The sequence below is a fragment of the Protopterus annectens genome, chromosome 13.part0 (assembly GCF_019279795.1).
Source record: "Protopterus annectens isolate FY-2018-M chromosome 13.part0, PAN1.0, whole genome shotgun sequence".
NCBI classification, from domain to species: domain Eukaryota; kingdom Metazoa; phylum Chordata; order Ceratodontiformes; family Protopteridae; genus Protopterus; species Protopterus annectens.
In genome coordinates, this window is record NC_056747.1 from 6,143,196 (window position 1) to 6,167,045 (window position 23,850).

At 43.0% G+C, this 23,850-nt stretch overlaps 1 protein-coding gene across 1 annotated transcript in view; it reads left to right on the plus strand.

The window, feature by feature from the left end:
* LOC122788396 (zinc finger protein 850-like) overlaps positions 1 to 23,850 on the plus strand; it is a 1,059,174-nt gene that overhangs the window by 59,102 nt on the left and 976,222 nt on the right. Inside the window, exon 2 of the mRNA XM_044055467.1 lies at positions 725 to 851. Within this exon, the coding sequence (XP_043911402.1) occupies positions 725 to 851 (127 nt within the window). The remainder of the gene's footprint in view (positions 1 to 724; positions 852 to 23,850) is intronic.

Here is a 23,850-nt window from a genome sequence, read left to right on the forward strand (position 1 = left end):
ATTGGAGAACAGAGCCATACTCTGGTTCTGTAGAACCATACTTTGGTGTATAGGAGAACAGAGCCATACTCTGGTTCTATAATACCATACTTTGGTGTACAGGAGAACAGAGCCATACTCTGGTTCTGTAGAGCCATGCTCTGGTTCTGTATACTCTGGTGTTCAGGAGAACAGAGCCATGCTGCGGTCCTATACACTGTGGTGTTCAGGAGAACAGAGACATATTCTGGTTCTATACACTCTGGTGTATAGGAGAAAAGAACCGTACTGCTGCTATACTTTTCCTTACATAGAGCAGGGGGGTCAGGGACAGTATAGTTACTACTGTTAGGGTATGTGTAGATAGTAGGGAATAATTTTATTACTTAGTGTGAGTGAACTTTATTTGGCCTCCATGAAGAAGCACATAGAGATGCAGAGGAGTTACCACTTTTCTGATTAATTCCATTTCACTTTACCTGTTTGCTCAGCATAAAAGATTTTTTGGTAATCACTTATCACTAGAGTGTAGATAGGAGCTGTTCAAGTACACCTAAGTACAAGCATTGTCACTGGCAGAGAGCTGTATTGTTCCCTTACAGTATGATGTAGGTAGGAATGCACTTACCATGACAAAAGTGTCAGAATTGGTGTCTGTGATTTTGTAAGCGATCACTGTTGTTTGGACTGAAAAAGTTTAGCTGTTATAGGAAGAATGAATTAAAAAGAATATCATGCTTTTTAGCTTCCAGAAACGTTTGAAGATGTTGCTGTTGACTTCTCAGTGGAGGAATGGAAAATGCTGAGCAAAGAGGAGAAACAGCTGCACCGGGAAGTGATGGTACAGAACTTTGAGAACATGATCTCATTAGGTAAGAAGACGGTGCCAGAGCTGTTGAGGGTGATAATAGTGTAGAAATATGGTCACATGTCAGTAAGTAAGAATAATCACAGAGACAAACATGGAGGTGATGTTAGACAACTATGGTCACATGATGTCAGTAAGTAAAGGGGATAATCACAGAACCACTCAGGGAGGTGATGTTACACAACTGTGGTCACATGGTGTCAGTAGGTAAGGATATGATAATCACAGAGCTACACAGGGAGGTGATGTTACAGAACTGTGATCACATTGTGTCAGTAGGTAAGGGGGATAATCACAGAACCACTCAGGGAGGTGATGTTACACAACTGTGATCACATGATGTCAGTAGGTAAGGATAATCACAGAGCTACACAGGGAGGTGGTGATACACAACTGTGATCACATGATGTCAGTAGGTAACGATGATAATCACAGAGCTACACAGGGAGGTGATACAGAACTGTGATCACATGGTGTCAGTAGGTAACAATGATAATCACAGAGCTACACAGGGAGGTGATGTTACAGAACTGTGATCACATGGTGTCAGTAGGTAACGATGATAATCACAGAGCTACACAGGGAGGTGATGTTACACAACTGTGATCACATGGTGTCAGTAGGTAACGATGATAATCACAGAGCTACACAGGGAGGTGATGTTACACAACTGTGATCACATGATGTCAGTAGGTAACGATGATAATCACAGAGCTACACAGGGAGGTGATACAGAACTGTGGTCACATGGTGTCAGTAGGTAACGATGATAATCACAGAGCTACACAGGGAGGTGATGTTACACAACTGTGATCACATGATGTCAGTAGGTAACGATGATTATCACAGAGCTACACAGGGAGGTGATACAGAACTGTGGTCACATGGTGTCAGTAGATAACGATGATAATCACAGAGTTACACAGGGAGGTGATACAGAACTGTGATCACATGGTGTCAGTAGGTAACGATGATAATCACAGAGCTACACAGGGAGGTGATGTTACACAACTGTGATCACATGGTGTCAGTAGGTAACGATGATAATCACAGAGCTACACAGGGAGGTGATACAGAACTGTGATCACATGGTGTCAGTAGGTAACGATGATAATCACAGAGCTACACAGGGAGGTGATGTTACACAACTGTGGTCACATGGTGTCAGTAGGTAAGAATAATCACAGAGCTACACAGGGAGGTGATGTTACAGAACTGTGATCACATGATGTCAGTAGGTAACGATGATAATCACAGAGCTACACAGGGAGGTGATGTTACAGAACTGTGGTCACATGGTGTCAGTAGGTAACGATGATAATCACAGAGCTACACAGGGAGGTGATGTTACAGAACTGTGATCACATGGTGTCAGTAGGTAACAATGATAATCACAGAGCTACACAGGGTGGTGATGTTACAGAACTGTGGTCACATGGTGTCAGTAGGTAACGATGATAATCAGATAGCTACACAGGGAGGTGATGTTACACAACTGTGATCACATGATGTCAGTAGGTAAGGGAATAATCACAGAGCTACACAGGGAGGTGATGTTGCACAACTGTGGTCACATGGTGTCAGTAGGTAAGGATAATCACAGAGCTACACAGGGAGGTGATGTTACAGAACTGTGGTCACATGGTGTCAGTAGGTAACGATGATAATCACAGAGCTACACAGGGAGGTGATGTTACAGAACTGTGATCACATGGTGTCAGTAGGTAAGGATAATCACAGAGCTACACAGGGAGGTGATGTTACAGAACTGTGATCACATGGTGTCAGTAGGTAACGATGATAATCACAGAGCTACACAGGAAGGTGATGTTACAGAACTGTGGTCACATGATGTCAGTAGGTAACGATGATAATCACAGAGCTACACAGGGAGGTGATGTTACAGAACTGTGATCACATGGTGTCAGTAGGTAAGGGGGTAATCACCGAGCTACACAGGGAGGTGATGTTACAGAACTGTGGTCACATGGTGTCATTAGGTAACGATGATAATCACAGAGCTACACAGGGAGGTGATGTTACAGAACTGTGATCACATGATGTCAGTAGGTAACGATGATAATCACAGAGCTACACAGGGAGGTGAAGTTACACAACTGTGGTCACATGGTGTCAGTAGGTAAGGGGGTAATCACAGAGCTACACAGGGAGGTGATGTTACAGAACTGTGGTCACATGATGTCAGTAGGTAACGATGATAATCACAGAGCTACACAGGGAGGTGATGTTACAGAACTGTGATCACATGATGTCAGTAGGTGACGATGATAATCACAGAGCTACACAGGGAGGTGATGTTACAGAACTGTGGTCACATGATGTCAGTAGGTAACGATGATAATCACAGAGCTACACAGGGAGGTGATGTTACAGAACTGTGGTCACATGATGTCAGTAGGTAACGATGATAATCACAGAGCTACACAGGGAGGTGGTGTTACAGAACTGTGATCACATGATGTCAGTAGGTAACGATGATAATCACAGAGCTACACAGGGAGGTGAAGTTGCAAACTGTGGTCACATTTTATGACTAAGTAAGGTGTATAGCCGCAGAGGTGTAAGTGGACATGATCATACAGAGCTGTAGCCACAAGGTGTCCCTAGGAAATGATGGTGATCCCAGAGCTACACAGAAAGCTGATTTATACATAATTATGAAAGCATGGTGTCATTAGGTAGGGAGTCTGATCTGAGAATGACCAAACGTGGTGGTGATGCAACAGATGGTGTCAGTAAGTAGGGACAGTGGCCCCAGAAGTTCACTGAGGCATGACCTTAAGGAACTGTGAATGCAGCTTATAAGTAGGTAAGTGGGATGTTCTCAGAAATGCACAGGGATGTCATGGTGTGAAAGTGTAAGAATTGGGCATCAGTAAGTGGCTAAGGAGCAATGCCAGAGTATTATGTGGGGGTGGGAGGGTGGACGTTGACGATGATGATTAGGCATTATCTAAGTAATGGATAAACTCCTCCATTATAGTATTAGGTTTAACAGCCCAGTTACCTTGGAATAGCATCTGTAAAGCTCTTCCTTGTAGTCTGTTATTACAGTGAGACTGCCATGTAATATTAAGGATGACTTTTGCTAATCCGGGCAATGAGCCATTAGTTGGATACTACACTGCGACTGCCATGTAACCCCCTGGATGGCATAAATGCAGTGCTGTGAGACATTTTGAGAATTCATTGCAGTATTTTGTTCAGGTTTAATTTTTTGGCTGCTTTGGGACATCCTGGTTAAGGGTTTGAGTCCAGCATTCCCACGTGTGTGTGTGTGTGTGTGTGTGTGTGTGTGTGTGTGTGTGTGTGTGTGTGTGTGTGTGTGTGTGTAAATGTGTTGAACAATCACCTTTCTAACGATTGCAACCATAAAATGCATTTCAGGGAACATTGGTCCTTCAAGGTTTGGATACAGGGTTTTTGTTTAATTAATGTATGATGAAGTTTGGTGCTGCGGTAACGTTGTCGCCTCACAGTTAGAAGTTGCCCGTTCGATTCTCAGACCGTTTTCTGTGTGGCGACATGCGTGAATGGGCATTCCTTCATTGAAGGTTGTGCGTTAGGCCCAGCAAGCCAGTGTGTAAAAATCTACTGCCAATAATTAGCGGATCGGAGTTCCGCTGTGGCGACCCCTAACCGGGAAAAGCCAAAAGACACAACAAAAATGTCTGATGAAGTTTGATATTTGAGACAAACAAAAAGCACTTAAGTCTGTAAATAAAAGTATACTATAAGAGTAAGTGTTATCATGGTCCAAATGCTCCTGTTACTAATAAAATAAATAAATGATCCAAAAGAGAAGCACAGGAGCAAACCAAGGTTGACAACAAAAATCAGCATAAATCCATCTGTATATACAGGCAAATATAAAACATTTAATGAACCCAGTGTTAGGGGAGGGGATATATGCAATTACACAGAAAGACTGGAATTAAAATGGATTATCAGACTTAGAGCAGACCAGAGACCAGGTCTGAATGACAAAATTCCATTGAAACCTGTTCTTAAGAATAGGAGACTCACTGTGAGATAAACATACATATTTTAGAATAGGTTCATAGGTTTATAGGTTTATACTAGGCTAACTGCCCTAGGGCATTTATAAGCCTAGCCCAAAGTTATGTGGCTTACGCCGCCCCTTATGTTAGAAATACTGTGCCCATTAGTTTGTTGTGCCTCTGTCCAGTAGTGACACAGAGATGATTCCCGGGGTAAACCTACGATCTCCCATCCACCGGTCAAGATTTCTCTTGAACAGAGCCAGCGAGGTGCTCTGCCTCACATGGACCGGGATTTTATTCCACAGCATAGGGAGTCTCTGAGTGATAAATCTATCCCTCCAGCACGTCCTATTTATATCCGTGCTAAGGTTTAAGTCGCTTGCTCTAGTGGTTTTGGTGGATTTGGATTTTTGAGGTGGAGCATGTCCATTAATTCCGGGTTGGACATGGCCTTGTATGTCAGGCACATGTCACCTCTGAGCAGACGGTATGCGACTGAATAGAGGTGGAGTTTCTTCAATCTGGCAGCATATGACAGATTTTGGAGTCCCTTTATCCTTTTGGTGAGGAACTTTGGGGTCTCTCCAATTGCTGCAGATGTAGGGTGAGATACATCCCGAATGGGGCATTGTACTCGATCATTGGTCTGATAAGTGAAGAGTACAGGGGAACAATGACCTCACTAGATCTGGATGTGAATCCCTTCATGATCAGGTGGGCAACGTAGAAGGTCTTTCTAACCACTTTAGCAACGTGAGTGTCAAAAGAAAGGCCACTGTCAACCTGGGTCCCCAGGTCCCTGATAACCTCTTCTGTGCTTAGTGGATTGCCACCTATATGGTAGCTTGGGGTTACCTTGTTTTTCCCGAAGGGTATGACTATACATTTTTGGCTTAACTTCAGGCCATGGCTCTGGCACCAGCTATCTGTTTCTGTGAGTCCCTTCTGAAGGATATCAGTGTCCGATGCACTTTCCACTATGGCGCCCAGTTTGCAGTCGTCTGCAAACTTTGTCAGCCAAAGTCCTCCCATGTTGGCCTGTACTTCTGAGAAGTAGATGCCGAACAACAGGGGGCCAAGGACCGAGCCCTGTGGGACACCACTTGTGACCGGCTTGGAGTCTGACATATCGCCAGCAACTCTAACCCTGTGGGTTCTGTCCTTAAGCCAGTTTGCAACCCATCTTGTGACATATGGGTTTACATTTAAGCTGGTACGTTTTTCTACAGTACCCGTTAATAAATGTTTTATATTTGCCTTTACATACAGATGTATATTTATTATATATGTGGATATATATATATATATATATATATATATATATATATATATAGTTTTCTGTGTAAATATTTTATAGACGTATTATTTTTGCATACTGAAAAGTTTTAATCAGTAACCGGAAGTGATGTCAGCCCTATTTCCTTATAAAATGTGACTTGATTTTATTCGGTGTTTGTTTCTTATGGTTTGACAAAGCTCTTACAGGGTGAAAGCGCTTACCAATAAAACGGCTTGGATTTTACCTGTTTTTACTATGGATTCAGTCATTGTTTGAACTAGCATTTATTTCTGCTGCTTGAATAAGCCTCAGTGACTGCTGGATTTATGCTGATTTTTGTTGTCAGCCTTTAAATAAAAGTAGCCATTTTACATGCATTTGGCTGCTACAGTTTTTATATTTTTATTTCACCGCTTTGTAATTGTTTTTGGTTATTTACAAAAATTACATCAACACATTTGAACATACCTGAGTTAGGGGGTCCAAGGTTTACCTTTCTCTCAAGAATGCTTTTAAGATTATAGCCAATTTTTAACCGATATGTCCCTTAATAACCCTGCGTCAGAAGAAAAGGGAGTAGTGAAATTCAACAAAAACCCACACTCAGCTAAGAGGATGGTTGGGGGGGGGGTCTGGGAATTCCCATTAAGCACCACTCACCAGTTCCTCAGTCCGCAAACTTGTGTTTAAAATATTCGTAAACCAACCTAGGTCCCTTTTTCTAACAGCTTCGGCTGTCACTTGGTTAATCATATGTAAAGACTGCTATACTGAGTGTACCATGGGGCTCGCAGTGTGTGAAATTTGACTGCATAATTTTCATGTTAGACACTTTGGCTGCTATGGACCCTTTGTAAGGGAAACTTAAAATAGGCATTATTTAGAGGAAAAGCTATAGCTCCTATTGGAAGCACCACGCGGGGGTGGAACTCGATGCGTTATTCACATGAGATGGAATGTATAATGTGCTCCACCATCACTGGAAATAGAGTTTAGCATGATTTAAAGACAGCAGGTGTACAGTGACCACTGTCTGCTGACAAGTGCTTCATTTATGTTCTAGATGGCATGTGTGCCATGGGCACTCTCTGGCATAACCTGAAAAGCGCTTAATTTGTGCTAGAGACCATAACCTGAAGGGACGATTCATTGGTGCTAGACACGGCATGCATGCCGTGGGCTCTTGCTAGAGGTGACATGTATACAGTGGGCACTGTGTGGCCTATCCTAAAGAGCACTTCAAAGGTGCTAGAGATGATATGCATGCTGCGGGCGCTCTGTGTTATAACCCAACGAGCACTTCATTTGTGCTAGAGATGGCATGCATGCCATGGGCGCTCTGTGATATAATCCAGAGAGCACTACATTTGTGCTAGGGATGGCGTGTGCACCGTGGACACTGTCTGTTATAACCTGAAGAGCATTTCATTTGTGCTAGAGATGGCATGCATGCCATGGGCTCTGTGATATAATCCAGAGAGCACTACATTTGTGCTAGGGATGGCGTGTGCACCGTGGACACTGTCTGTTATAACCTGAAGAGCATTTCATTTGTGCTAGAGATGGCATGCATGCCATGGGCGCTCTGTGATATAATCCAGAGAGCACTACATTTGTGCTAGGGATGGCGTGTGCACCGTGGACACTGTCTGTTATAACCTGAAGAGCATTTCATTTGTGCTAGAGATGGCATGCATGCCATGGGCTCTGTGATATAATCCAGAGAGCACTACATTTGTGCTAGGGATGGCGTGTGCACCGTGGACACTGTCTGTTATAACCTGAAGAGCATTTCATTTGTGCTAGAGATGGCATGCATGCCATGGGCGCTCTGTGATATAATCCAGAGAGCGCTACATTTGTGCTAGGGATGGTGTGTGCACCGTGGACACTGTCTGTTATAACCTGAAGAGCATTTCATTTGTGCTAGAGATGGCATGCATGCCATGGGCGCTCTGTGATATAATCCAGAGAGCACTACATTTGTGCTAGGGATGGCGTGTGCACCGTGGACACTGTCTGTTATAACCTGAAGAGCATTTCATTTGCTGCTTTTTTGAAATAAGCAAGAATGCAGTGGTTTTACTTGTGTCTCTGAAAACGTCTGAGTCACGATGCAGTAAGATCTCTTGTCACTTTTTTTTTTATAAAAGTTGTGTTTTCTTTGCCAGTACTTCAGGCAGACTTCCTGAAACCTTTAAAAAAAAGGACATTCATTTTATTAACAAAGTAGTTTATTAAGCACATCTAACGTTTCTGTAGTTCATGAAGTAAAGTATGATAGGGTACCCATTTATTGAAATGGTTCCACATCTTCATTGTCCTTTAATAGACATCATGATGTGAGGACAGGAATTTTAGTTGTGATTTTGTTTGCCAAGCTGATGTCTGTTCCTAATCGGTGTATTTTTTGTTCATGTTTACTTAATTCCATTGTTCTAAGTGTTTTAATAAAAGAGTGTTCAAAGTATGGTATTTTAGTCTTGAAAATAAATTTAATCAAATTCTGGATTGCTGACTGGTAGTAAAATGAGGTGAGGCTGAAGCTCTGTATTCTGTAAAGAGTATTGGGTTTATTGTTTCCATGACTTTCTTTTCACATTTGCTATTTTTGGTGCTTTGTCTAGGATGGTCTTCAGCAGACTTGCATTGTATCTGAGTGCCAATGCACTGTGTCCACTGGCTGCTAGGATATGCTCTGGCATCCCCTCAAGCCTGTAGTGGTTAATACAGAAAACAGGTGACATGTGGCCATAATTATTTGACTGTTCTCTGTCAGACCCTTAAGTGTTTGTCAACATCAGAACATCACTGGCCTTTTTAGGATGTGGACCATTGTCAGTGCTAAGAAAATCTGTATTCTATTTACTCAGTTTACTTTGTGACAGGAATTCCTTTTGTGATGGGTGTGGATGAATCTGTTACTGGTAATGAATCGGAAGCCCTTCATTAATCACCCCAAGATCACGTTTTGCAGTTAAAACTCCATAGAAGTCTGTACTCTTTCACTCCTGGACTTTGTCGTTAGTGTTTACATTTTGGGTACAGAGATTCTGCTTTTTATGCTTGTAATGTAGGTCAGGCAAACTGCAGGAAATCAGATTTTCTTCCCGTGTAGGTAAGATTTTTGCTTTTTCTGTTTCTTGATATGTTTCATCGACTTTCTCCTAAAACTGTTGCCTGTAATAGAAAAAATATAAATAATCTTGTCTCTTTTAATTTTATTTTTTTCATTTAATGACACTGAGCTCATGGTCATATGATTGCAGGAGATATAAGGACTGTGACCCTTGAGATAACCCCATTTCCACCTTGCTGGTACCCACCTTTAGGCCTCACCTCTCATTTCAGTTGCTGGTACCCACCTTTAGGCCTCACCTCTCATTTCAGTGAAGGCCAGGATTGTCATAACAGAGATGAATTTCTGAGCACCATTCAGTTGTCCAGCTCCTTTTTGAAGGGAGACAGTGTGTGATGCTGTACACTGCTTAGCTTGAATAAGGAGTTTGTTCCAGAGAAGTGGCACTAGATGTTTCTTACAAGTCCATTCCCCCTCTTATTCTTATTTGTTGGAGTAGATTTAGATCTCTGGCACTAGAGTGAGTGAGACAGTCTAATTCCTTGAGGGATGAGAGTTCTTGGACTATTGGATCCCTTATAATCCTATAGCTAAGGCACAAGTCACCCCTAAGGAGTATGTGTGAAACTGAGTACAGGGAGAAAGCCACCAGTATTTGTTCATAGGTCAGATCTTTTAAGCACCCAATCTTTTTTTTACAAACCTCTGGGGTCTTTCCAAGTGTTTAATAAGCTTAGTAAGGTACATCAGAAAGGTTGCATTTTACTGGGTGATAGGGCTAACCAAAGCAGAGTACGAGGAGATGAGGACTTTCTTTGGATCTGGATGAAACACCGTTTGCTATAAGATGTGCAAGGTAAAAGGATTTCCTAACCACTGTTGCAGTGTGATGGTTAATGGTGTGTTATCTATGCCATAATCTGGAGCTTGGGGTGCTTCCCAAATGCTACATTGTTGTACTTTATGACATTTAGCTTGAGCCCATTTAAAATACCCCAGCTACTGACCAGTGTAAGCTGCTTCTGGAGGGTGTGAATGTCAGAGGGGGGTACTTGATGATGACTCCCAGCTTACAGCCATCTCTGAACTTTTACTTATCAAACAATGATCGTTGGTTGAGATCTGAGAATGAGAAGCCAAAATGGTCCCAGCACAGATCCCTGTGGAATTCCAGTGATTACTCTCATGCCCTCAGAGGATGCAACCCCTAGTCTTACTGTGTGAGTCCTGTCTCTAAGCCAGCTGGCTATCCACCTAACTGCATACAGATTAAATCAGAGCTCCATCAACTTACTTGTTATATTTGCACATGGTCTGGTATGTCCTGTCAAGTTATTTTGTAAGGACAGCTTGTCCCACTGTCTACAGTCTGAGTACCCCTCTTAAATAAAAGTGTGCAAGATTTATTAGACAGGATCTGCCCTTGAGAAAGCCAAACTGTTGGGGGTCAAGTCTGATATAATTTTTGGTATTCTAGTTGAATAGGTCATTCTTGATGCCTTCCCTGGCTTTGCATACACGATTTGTTCAGCTGATGTGTCTATGGTGGGTCCACCCTTGTGGTGTAGCATCACAATAGCTGTGTTACAGTCCTGTGGGACAAACACAGTTGCTAGGCTTAGGCTGAGGAGTGGATCTGAGAGTGCTATGAATTAGACAAGTTGCGATGTTGTTTTATTTTCTACATTTAGGAGAACGTCTTCATTACCTGCTCTTTCATGACTGGTGGTGGTTTGATTCCATCGAGTATAAATGGGTTTGGAATAGATGCCTCTGGAGTGAAATTGGCACTGAATTTATTAGCTATTATGTTGGCAGTTTCAGCTGCATCACAGAGGTTAGTACCATTATGAATATGCTTGAGCAGTGCTGGGTGCTATTTCTCATTTTTCTGGCATAACTAAAGAAGAATTTTTGTTGTCTAGCTTTTGTAGCTAGTCTGTGTTCATGGGATGCCTTTGTTTTTCTTATGTGCTTTTTTTAGTTTCTTATGTATATGATATGATATTATATTATATGATATATTCTTATGATATTCTCATTAGATTGGAGGTCATATTTTCTTTTATATAGGTTTAGAGTTTCTTCCTTTTATTATATACTATATTTATTTATGTTTGAGGATCACTGCACTGGTTTGCTTTTAGGCTTCCTCATTTGCTTGGATCTAAGTGAGAGTGTCAGTTTAATACATCTGTCCACATGTGATATAACTCTTTACAGTATCAGTAAAAGTGGCACATGGGTAACACTTGCTGAGTGTTATGGTACAGAAATACTGTAAGGGACTTATTTTTGGGGACATGATAATTGGACATATTTTATGTATGCATTAATAAGGATTCTGTTATGGCAGCTAAGGACACGTGGGAAGAGACAAATGAAACAGGAAGCTTTTGATTATGGTTTTTAATAGTAGGATACAAGCAGTGAAAATATTTTTGGTTCCTTTAGTTTTATATTCAAGTTGTGTATTTTTATCAATCAAAGGAGAAATTGTGGACAATAATTAAGAGTTGGAGGAATTTATTTGGGAGGGGAAGAGTTAAGCAGGATAACCTAAGTCTCCCCATAAAACAAGGTGATTTAATATTACCCGATTTGAAAAGATTCTTTAGAGATATGCAGTTATGGCTTGTATAGGTTCATAGGTAGGTACTAGGCTGTCAGCCCAAGGGCCTAAGTAAGCCTAGCCAACAAGGTTCCCTGGCATACGCCACTCAAAAAAGTTATTTTCCTGTGCCCCTGTTGAGCAGAGTCACAGAAATGATCCCTGGGGTGTATTTCCTATTTCCCATCCACTCATCAAGATTTTTCATGAAGAGTGATAATGAGGAACTTTGCTTGACATAGATGGGTAGCTTGTTCCGGAGTATGGGAAGTCTCTGGGACAGGAATCTACCCCTCCAGCATGTCCTGTTTATTGTGGTGACCAAGTTTAGGTCCCTAGAGCGTGTAGCTCAGAGGGATTGGGATTTCTTTAGGTGTAGCATGTCCAACAGCTCTGGGTTTGACAGCTTTATATGTTAGGCAGAGGTCACCAAGGAGTAGGCGATTTGCAACCGAGTAACGCTGGAGCTTTTTGAGACTGTCAATGTAGGGCATCTGTTTGAGGCCAGTAATCCTCTTTGTGAGGTACTTCTGTGGCCTTTCCACCTGCTGCAGATGTCTTGTGAGGTACATTCCAAAAAGGGCATTGTACTCTATAATGGGTCTGAGTGTCGAGTAAAGAGGAACAATGACCTCTTTTTTCCTGCATGAGAATCCTTTTGTCATGAGGTGTGCTACGTAGAACGATTTCCTGACTACTGTGGCAATGTGATTATCAAAGGAGAGACTACTGTCCACCTGGGTCCCAAAGTCTCTTATCACACATTCAGCATTAAGTAGACTGCCGCCTATGTGGTAGTTCATGGGTAAAGAGTTTTTACCAAAGGGGATGACAATGCACTTTTTGCCATTGAGCTTGAGGCCATGGCTCTGACACAAGGCATCTGTCTCAGTGAAGCCCTTCTGTAGGATGTCCACATCATTTGGGGACTCGACTATGGCTCCTAGTTTGCAGTCAGCTGTGAACTTCATTAGCCAAAGGCCTTCTGTGTTAGCCTGTACTTCAGAGAAGTCGATACCAAACAGGAGAGGTCCCAGGACTGAGCCCTGTGGTACTCCACTTGTCACTGGTTTGAAGTCTGCAACTTTTACACTGTGGGTTCTGTCAGTGAGCCAGTTGGCAACCCATCTTGTGACATAGGGATTTATGCCTAGTTTATTGAGTTTTGCTATAATTCCAGAATGGGCAATGGTGTTGAAAGCCTTGGCAAGGTCAAGATAGGCTGTGTGAACCACCTTACCCTTGTCTACAGCTTTGGTAACTGCTTCAAAGAAGTTGATCAGGTTCAGGAGGCATGATCTGCCTTGCACAAACCCGAACTGGGTGGGATCCAGAGTTTGGAGGTTACCAATGTCTGATGATCCATTCCATGGCCTTACAGACCAGGCTAATAGGGAGATAGTTTCCGGGATCAGTGGTGGCTCCCCCTTTGTGGAGTGGGATAACTGTTGCTGTGCGCCCTTCAGTGGGCAACAAAGCCTGAGGTAAGGCTATGATTGAACATGGTGCTTAGGTGGGGAGCCAGTTCATTCTGAAGTTCATGTAAAACACAACATGGGATGTAGTCCGGTCCCATGGATACTGTGTTTTTGGCTTTAGAGAGTGCAGCTTTTACCTGCATAGTTATGATTACAGGGACTCTGGATTCTTCTTGTATAGATATGGGTCCTTTAGGGGGTGGGGTGGGGGGGGTAAAGTTAGCACTGAATCTATCTGTCAGGATGTTGGCAATGTCAGTTGGTTCTGTAATTTTCGTGCCGTTGTGCTGTAACTCGGAGGAGATCTGGGTGTTGCCATTGAAATTCTTGACATAGCTATAGAATGCTTTGTGGTTGTCCCTAAAATCAGTGGCGATTTTGTTTTCGAAGCTAGCTTTGGAGGATCTAATAAGGGATCTCAGCTTCTTACTGAGGCTGACAAGGGAGCTGCTCCACTCATGGGATTTTACTCTCTTTTGTAGCAGTTTTTTCCTTCTGTTGTAGAATTTGTTTATGGCAGGGGGCCACCAGATTGGCTTCCTTTTTTTGGAGGATAGCGGCTTGGTTCTGTTTGGGATAGCATGATCCATGCACTCGTGTAGGTGCTTATAGAGTGCATTTGTATAGGATTCAGCAGTCGTAACTGTATTGTCTATCTGCATGGGTGTCATGAAGTTCACCACTTCTGTCTTAGGAAGCATGAAGTTGGCTTTGGAAAAGTGTTTTACCATGTTTTCTTTAATGGGGGTGGGGGCGGGATGTGGATATCTAGGGTGATTAACTTATGGTTTGATCTGACCAACGAGGAGTTGACTTCAGGTGTGGAACACCGGCCACTCATGTTGGTAATGACTAGGTCTAGGATATTGTTGCCCCTGATGGGGGTGTGGAAAAGCTGATCAGGGCATTGGGATTTATGAATTCCCGAAAGCATTGAGCGAAGGAGTTGGTACATGAATAGTTTTCCCAGTTAATGGTGGGGTAGTTGAAATCGCCCATTATTAGGATGTTTGGTTAAACCCTAATATTTTCCAGTATATCAAGAAAAGAGGAGTGGGAGTCCTGGGGCATGGTGGGGGATCTGTAGCAAGCTACAGTTTGGATTGCAGTTTTGCCCAGAGTTGGATAAGCTCGGATGCATTATGCTGAGCAACTAGCCTGGAGGTGTGGATATACTTAATGAATATGGACACACCTCTGCCTTTGGTGTTCTGGTCCAGGTTAGATGGCTGAAAAGTGTGGTGTGAGTTATAGCTTGGTAATGCAGGGGGTACTCACTGGAGCCTTGAACCAGGTCTCAGTCACTGCACAGATATCAATGTTCTCTATTTTAAGGAGTGCCTCAAGGGAGTGCATTTGTAGCATTGAATAATATTACCCTCAGTTTTTGCTTGCCTGTTCCTCTTATGGTGGTGAATTTGTCATTTGAACCTTGCCTAAAAAAGACACTATAGGGGTGGCAAGAGCCTTAGCCAGTATCCAGAATCCCAGTGGTGACAGGTGCAGACCATCTCTGGCAAAGCATCATGGTCTGTCGACCATGTCATCCCAGGCAGACAGATACTGGATCCCCTTGTAATTACACCAGAAGCTTAGCCAGTTGTTGAAGTCAATAAATTTGTCCTTGTACTGCAGTATCATTCTGGGCGATGGCAGGATGCTACTGGGCTACAAGATCAGAGAGGTCTTTCATGTCTCTTTTCATGTAGTCCGGGGAGGTACGTGTAGGGTCATTCACACCAACATGGACAATGACAAGTGTCATATCTGTACTTGTTGTGGAGTGACCTGAGTGCGTGGGTTATGTGGCAGATCCTGGCACCTGACAGGCAGCTGACAGTAACCTTCTCCTTGTTTAGCCTGGTGAGTGGGACATCAATGTGCCTGACTATAGGGTCACCTATAATTAGTGTGTTGGGTACGTTGTTTTGCCTTGGACATGCCTGAATGAAAAACTATTTTCCTCTAGACAAGTGAGGAAAGTGAGTACAAAAGCTGTTTTTCTCGAAGCAAGTGAGGAAAGTACAAAAACTGCTTTCCTCTAGGTAATGATGAAGGTTGAGCGCTGTAATAATTCATAGCTTATTTAGTGCTTACAAGTTCTGAACAAGTGCTGAGCATGGATAAGCGAATTCAAGTGCTAAAACAAAGAATCTCTATCTGAACTAGACTAGTTACAGGAAAGGAACAAGTGCAAATGCGGGCTTTTAAATCAGAAATTGAGAGACATGGAAAACACCTGCCCAAATGGCCAATTACTACAATTTCTGGGCCAGAACCACTCCTTATGTGGTAGACAGGCTACCTAGTGCTTACCACTTCTACTGATAAGCTAGAAGTCCCCCCCCCCCACACACACACACACACACAGACAGGCTTGGGGAGCTCAGAAGCTTACAAACAGTCTTGGATATAGCAAATCTGTATCTAGACTAGACTAATTACAGGAAAGGCAGGAAACAAACATATTTTTTTTGTTATAGTTAAGCAGAACACAGGGAGACTCTAGCAAAGTTTTTTCTTTCTTTTTTTTTGTAAAGGAAACGGAGAGAGGAGAAGCAGAAGATAATTCAAGGTTAGGAAACTAAGTGGGTTGGCCTTCTTGGATGTTCTCTCTGTATTAGGTAGAATGAGCTAATGACACTAAACTGGGAAGAGTGTCCCAGATCAAATTTTCAGTAGGGGTGGGCAACTGCAAAGCCACCAAGTATAACAGCAAGACACCAACAAGGAGGGTGGGGAACAATACTAAAGCTAGTAGCCTACACCTAGCCTTTTAGACAGTAAATGCTACAGTGAGCCACATAATGAAAGTTTTAAACAGATAAAGGAGCAAGGAGACTCTACAGCATGCTTTTAACTGGAGCAAATCAGTTATATGATACATTCCTTGGCAGAAAATCAGAACAAACAAATAGGTGCTTAACAAGTAGAGAAAATTTCCATTAATACCTTTCACACAGTGAAGCTAGCTAAAAAGCTTTACAAACTGTGTGACAGTAAAAACCTTATTTATCAGGCCCTGTAAGGCAGACAATTTTAGTTTAACAATGCAGATTAGTTAATAGCAATAAAATGCAGTAAAAAGTATGCAGCAGGCAATAAAAAAGTGCTATAAGTAGCTAGAAGCAATAACTAGTAAAAATAAGCAAACAAAACAGGATACTTACTGTTATATATCTCAGATTAGAGTTGTAGTCAATGCCCCTCATCCACTCGGCTCAGTGTGTATAGCATTACCACCATGCATTTCACTGCCAAGGCTTGAACCCAGGACCCTGTGAAAGTACAATACAGTACAGTACCAGTAATCCATCAACATACCGTGGGAGTAGAACCTTCAACCTTCTGCATCAAAAGGCAAGTATGCTACCTGCTGTACTAGTAACAATGCATAACACAAGCAGAAGCTGTAGAAATGAATGATGATGCATGGAGGAGTTTTACAAACAAGTAGAGAGTAGGGTTTTGCATGTAGGTCGTTAAGAATAAAAATGATAACCATAATATTATTCTTAAAGTAGCAGGAAGTATTCTAAGATGTCAACACAGGAGTGGAGAAATGAGATTTTACCAGTAAGGATGACTGCAAGTAGGGGTATAGAAAATGGGCAACAGAGCAAATAGCTGAAGAGGGGAAGGTAATAGAACGAGATAAGGCCAAGCACAAGTTTGGACTGCAGGTTCAAGACTGCCTTCCCTACCAGGGATTCAGATCACTGTGTAGCAAAGGGGAGTGGTAAGTGAAAGTTCAGTGCTGGTAGAGTTTTTAAGCTGAATTTTGAACAAAAGCTGCTGTTATAAAAGACATAATTAGTAGAGCATATAATATATTGCATGATCACTACACATCTGTCAGAGGATGCTGTATAGCCAGTTTACAATCCAGCAGACGTTACATTATGGGGTTTGCATTGTCTGCCTTACATTTGAATAATAGTAGCACTGGGGATTGTGTCAAAAGCCTTGGTTATGTCAAGACATGCAGTGTGCAGAGTGACAACTTTCCACAGCCTTTGTGACTTTTTCAAAGAGGTTTACTAGGTTCAGGAGACAGAACCTCTCTTTACAAAACGAAACTGAGTGGGGTGTAGATCGTTAAGCTGTGTATGTCTGTAGAAATGAGTTGTGCTAGGATACATACCATGAATTTACATACAAGGCTGGTGAGCCTGAGAGACCTGTAATTACGTGTCTGCAGAAGACTCGTCTTTGTGTAGGGGAACCGCAGTGGCAGTTCTGCAGTCATTGGAAACAAGCACTGTGGCTAGGCGGAGGTTGAATAGTGTAAGTAGAGGCTTGGGTAGTGCAGAAGTGACCCTTAGAATGCTGCTTAGTGTGTTAGCTGATCCCATAGAATCATTATTTTTAGCCTTTGACAAGGAATCTAAGGCTTGTTCCAAGGTGATTACATAGCAAATTAAGTTTCCAAGAATTGTCAGTGCAGCAGTGTGAGTAGGGTGGGTACAGTTAGTACTAAATTTGTCTCCTTGTATCCTTGGGATGGGAATGTGTGGAATTGTTATGGACTGGGGAAGTGCATTGTTGAACATTATTTCACAATTTCATGAAACATATCTAAAGAAAGACTTGCAGTTTTCTTTGGTGTCCGTAGCCACATAAGTTTGTGCTCTGATTAACATTTCCTAATAGGGCCCTTAAGTTCCTTGCTAGCATATTTCGGTGTGGCCCTGACACGCAGGGATGGGGGTTTCTTACAACTTTTCATTATTTTTTTCTTTTATTATATTGTTCATGAGTAGGACAGTTCCACCAGTGCGATTTATCCTGTTTCCACCATTATCTGTAGGGTGCAATACATACAGACTTATGCAGCTGTTTAGATGCTGGTAAAAATTGGAGGTGACTGTGGCAGCCCTCTCAACTGGGTCTGTTTGGGGGCGGGGGGTTGTTGGTAACTTATGCTTAAGTGTTCTATAAGTAGAAATAAATTTGCCCGTAGAAGCCCCTAAAGGTGGGTTAATTTGGTGGTAGAGTGATTCCACTACACCTACTAGAGAAGGTAACTGGTTTATGGTCAGGTTTAACTAGGGATACGGAGCTTGATAAGGACCAGGTCAAGGATATTAGGACCTCCAGTACATCGGTATTAACAACATCTAGGAAACAGTCAGCAAATCCATTTTAGCAGTGCCAGTGTTAGTCCGTGCTTGGGTTATTGAAGTCCTCTAGCAAGGTGGCATTTGGTTTGAGATTTTAACCCTCTCCATGATCTTTTGGGGGGCATTGATGGGGATATGTAGCCAGCAGTGAAGTAATAGTTGGATTTGTTAAGGCTGAGTTGGATATCCAGCAGCTCCAAGTTAGGGCTGTGGGTCATGTGATGTGCGATGATGGTGTTTTTGACAACCTGGCATAGAGAGAGGGCCGTCATCTCACTGAAACCATGTTTCAGTAACTAAACACATAAAGAATGTGCTTGAGTTGAATGAGGCCTTCGTGTTCAGGCGTCTTTCTATTTAGACTCCTAAGAGTGAGTACTGCTACCATGATGTGTCCGAACTTGTGTTTGAGTTTGCTGTATAGGAGTGGCCAATAGGGAGAGTCTGCCTAAAAAGGGCACTGTCTGAGCAGCAAAAGTTTTATCTAGCATGCAGATGCCCTGGTATGCGAGACGTAAGCCATTCCCTTAGAATCGCATCAGCTGCTTAGCCAATCGCTAAAGCCAGTTGTCTTGTAATGGTATCTGTGCATCCTTCTTGGATTGTTGGAAGATGCTACTCAACAAGAGTGTCTTTTCTGCCTCGAACACTTGATTTGTAAGCTCCATCTTGTGTCTCTGCATGTCTAGGTCATTCAGTCTCACATGGGCCGCCACAAGGTCATAGTCATACTTTCGTGGTTTAAGCAACTTATGGCACTTGTAACATCATGGATCTCGGGGAGGTTGATGGACATTAGCCAAACAACTTACAGTCACCCTGTTCTTGTCCAGTCTGATGAGTGTGGAGTCTGTATGCCTAACTGTAGAGTCACTTATAGCCAAGACATTTCCCTGTGCGTTAACAGACTTAGTGGACCTTACTGGCGTAAGCATGCTTTTCTGGTGACTCTTGGGTGATCTGTGTGGAGTTGCAGAATGTGTGAATGGAGAGTAGGTAATGCTTGGTGTACTGAAGCCTGTGATCTTTTACAATGTGCTCTAGGAGGCTTTGGCAAATATTTCTTTACAGCCTCAGTATAAGTTATACTCTTAGTGGTTTGTTGTGACTAGTGTATGTGGTGTTGTAGATGTGTGATGCTTACCAATAGTGGGCTGATTCAAGAAATTTGCCTTTATGTTTCATAAATGTACACAGGTAGAAGTAGTGAATAGATGGTAAGGATAACACAGTTGCTACACTGTTTAAAAACATCTATTGAAACCAGACTGGCCACACACAGGGTGGGAAAAGACTGCTGAGCCATGTTGTCAGAATAGAGAACAAAGGCTGGCCATAGCGTTCAGGGGGTTGTAGGGAGGCTACTAAAGAAGATCCTAAAATTTATGGATGAAGTATTTAGGATTAGACCCCGAGGTCGGGTTAAATGGTGACTAATGTAGCTGTTCTTGCTTAAAAGACAGAATTAGGTTTGGCAAGAATGACAAATAGTGGTGATTTGCATGTTTACTAGTACCTGGCTAGTACTATTGCTTATGTTACTACAGCTACATTCGGGTAAGAGTCAATGTCTCTTTGATCCTTCACACACTGGAAGCAAAACAGGAGCCCTAATGCTAGGCCAGTTCATGAAAAGCAGGTGATAGGTTGTTTTGTTATCAGCAGTCTCATCTTAAATGTTATGTTTCTGTAGGCTTCTTGTAGCCTTTTCCTAGTGGATGCCTTAGATGTTTGTTGTTGTTCTTGTTATTATTATTATAGGTTCATAGGTGTGTACTAGGCTAATGGCCCTGGAGCCTTTACAGGCCTACCCTATAGGATTACCCTGGCATCATGCCACCCGACCTTAGTTACCAGTGCCTTTGTCGAGTAGAGCCACTAGAGTGATCCCCGGGGTGAATTTTCTATTTCCCATCCACTCATCAAGATTTGTCTTGAAGACGGTCAGTGAGGTGCTCTGTTTGACATGTATGGGAAGTATTCCATAGCATGGGCAGTCTCTGGGTTATGAACCTGTCCCTTCAGCATGTTCTGTTGATTGTGGTAATGAGGTTGAGGTCGCTGGAGCATGTGGTGCCCATAGAGATCCATGTGATATAACAGAAGTAAACAGGATATATTACTATGCAGCTAAGTTAATAACAGACAAAATTCTACCACAAGAACACAGGGTAGTGAGGGGAACGGAAGAGGAGAAATCGAATACCATCATAGAAGTATCGAATAGTGAAAACTATAAAGCAATTAAGACAAGAAGTGTCACTGTTAGAGGAGTATAGAAGAAGGAACAACTCAACAACAATACTCATAAAGATAGACTTCATAAAAGCAATGCACACTATCAGAACAGATCAGGATCTATCATGCATTATCGCAAATAGCCTAGTACCTACCTATGAACCTATCTGCCCAAGGACATTTATAAGCCTAGCCAGAGTGTGTCGGCTTTCACCGCCCCATTGATTAATTAACTGATCCTCTGTCAAGCAGAGCCAATGAAGTTATCCCAGGGGTGTATTTTCTGTTACCCAGCCACTCGTCAGGGTTTCTCTTGAAGAGTGTTAGTGAGGGGCTCTACCTGATGTAATTTGGAATTTTGTTCCAAAGCATGGGGAGTCTCTGTGACAGGAATCTGTCCCTCCAGCATGTTCTATTTATTGTTGTGGTGAGGTTTAGCTCACTAGAGCGCGTGGCTCACAGTGACTTGGATTTCTTTAGGTGGAGCATGTCCATCAATTCTGAGTTGGATATGGCTTTGTAAGTCAGGCAGAGATCACCTCTGAGTAAGCGATATGTCACTGAGTACAGCCAGAGTTTTTTCAGTTGGGCTGCATAGGACATATGTATGAGACCAGTAATCCTCTTGGTGAGGTACTTTTGTGGTCTTTACAGCTGTTGGAAGTGTCTTGTGAGGTACATCCCAAATGGGGCATTGTGCTCTATGATGGGTCTAATGAGTGACGAGTAGAGGGGCACTATAACCTCTTTATTCCTAGATGCGAACCCTTTAGTAATTAGATGGGCCACATAGAAAGATTTCCTAACTATTTTGACAATATGATTGTCAAAGGAGAGAGTACTATCTACCTGGGTCCTCAGATCTCTTATTACCTCTTCTGTATTAAGGGGGCTGCCACCTATGTGGTAATTCGTGGGTGTTTTGTTTTTCCCAAACGGGATGACTATGCATTTTTTGGCATTTAGCTTGAGGCCATGACTTTGACACCAGGTGTCCGTCTCAGGAAGGCCCTTTTGGAGGATGTCCGTGTCAGCCGGAGAGTTAATTATGGCTCCCAGTTTGCAGTCATCGGTGAACTTGGTTAGCCATAGTCCTCCTGTGTTTGCCTGTACTTATGAGAAGTATATGCCGAACAGTAGGGGTTCCAGGACCGAGCCTTCTGGGACACCACTTGTGACTGGTTTAGAGTCAGACCTGGAGCCCGCTATTCTTACCGTGTGAGTTCTGTCTGTAAGCCGGTTGGCAACCCATCTCGTGACGTAGGGGTTTATGTTCAGGCTGGTGAGTTTTTCTGTAATACCCGAGTGGGGAATGGAGTCAAAAGCCTTGGCAAGGTCAAGGTAGGCTGTGTGAACCACCTTTCCCTCATCTATGGCCCTGATGACTGTCTCGAAGAAGTCAACCAGATTTAGTAGGCATGATCTACCCTTAACAAAGTCGAACTGGGTCAGGTCAAGTGTTTGGAGGTTCCCAATGTCTTTGTTAATGAGTTCCATAATGATGCGCTCCATAGCCTTGCAGACCAGGCTAGTCAGGCTTATGGGTCGATAGTTACCTGGGTCAGTTGTGGCCCCTCCTTTGTGGAGAGGAATAACCATTGCTGTGCACCATTCTATGGGCATGTAGCCTGTGGAGAGGCAGAGGTTGAACAGCGTGTTTAGGTGGGGGGGCTAGTTCGTTCTGTAGTTCATGCAAGACGCAGCCTGGGACACCATCTGGTCCCATTGATGCTGTGTTTTTGGCTTTTGAAAGGGCTATTTTCACCTGTGCGTCTGTGATTTTTGGGACACTACACTTTTCCGGTATTGTTGTGGGCCCTTTTGGAGGTGAGAGGGGGTGAAGTTTGCACTGAATCTATCTGCCAGGATGTTGGCAATATCAGTAGGTTCAGTATATTTTGTGCTATTTTGCACTAGTTCAGTGCATATCTGCGAGTTGCCACTTAGATTCTTAACATAGCTAAAGAAGGCTTTGTGGTTATCTTTTGAATCCTTGGCTATTTTTCTTTCGAAGTTAGCCTTGGATGATTTCATGAGGGACCTCAGTTTTTTACTGATACTGATTAGGGATGTCTTTCCTTCTTGGGATTTGCTTTTTTTCTGAACTAGTTTCCTCCTTCTATTGTATAGCCTGTTTATTGCAGGGGTCCACTAAACTGGTTTCCTTCTCTTAGAGGAGTGAGTCTTGGTTTTGCTAGGGATGGCATGATCTATGCATCCATGTAGGTGCTCATAGAGTGCATTTGTAAAGGTTTCTGCATCTTGGGCAGCATTATCCTTTAGCTTGGGGGCTGTGAAACTTACCACCTCTGTCTTAAGTTAGGTGAAGTTTGCTTTAGAAAATTTTTTTACTGTGGTTTCCTTAGTTGGGGTGGTGGTGGGGTGTAGACATCCAGAGTGATTAGTTTATTGTCTGATCTAACCAGTGACTGGTTGACCTCTGGTGTGGAACACCTGTCGCCCATGTTGGTGATCACCAGGTCCAGTATGTTTTCACCTCTGGTAGGGGAGTTTACCAGCTGATCCAGGGCATTTGAGTTTATGAATTCCAGGAAGTGCTGGGCCTGGTAATTTGTACTCAAGTAGTTTTCCCAGTGAATGGTAGGGTAATTGAAATCGCCCAATATCAGGGTGTTTGGTAGGACATTCATGTTTTTCAGTGTCTCCAGAAAAGTGGAGTGGTGGTCCTGGGTCATGGAGGGTGATCTGTAGCAGGCCACAATTTGCATTGCAGATTTGCCCAATGTTAGTTGCACATGGATGATCTCAGAGATATCATGCTGAGCCACTAACCTGGAGGTGTAGGTATCCTTGATGAATATGGATACACCCCCTCCTTTTGTGTTTCGGTCCGTGTTCTGTGGCCGATGGTATGAGTTGTAGCCCCGTAGTGCTGGGGTGCTCTCTGGAGCCCTGAACCAGATTTCAGTTACTGCACAGATGTCGACGTTCTCCATACTGAGGAGTGCTTCGAGCGCGTGCATTTTGAGATTTAAACTCCCTGGCATTGAGTAGCATAACCCTCAGATGTTCATCGTGTTACACTGCTGCAGTCATTACACTTGGGTTATCCTGCCATCAGGCGGTCCCGCAGTCGGCCTGAGTTCCAAAGTCTTGGTCTGGCGTCGGTTGCTGTCGCTTCTTCCCTGACGTCACTGCGACAGGGGTAT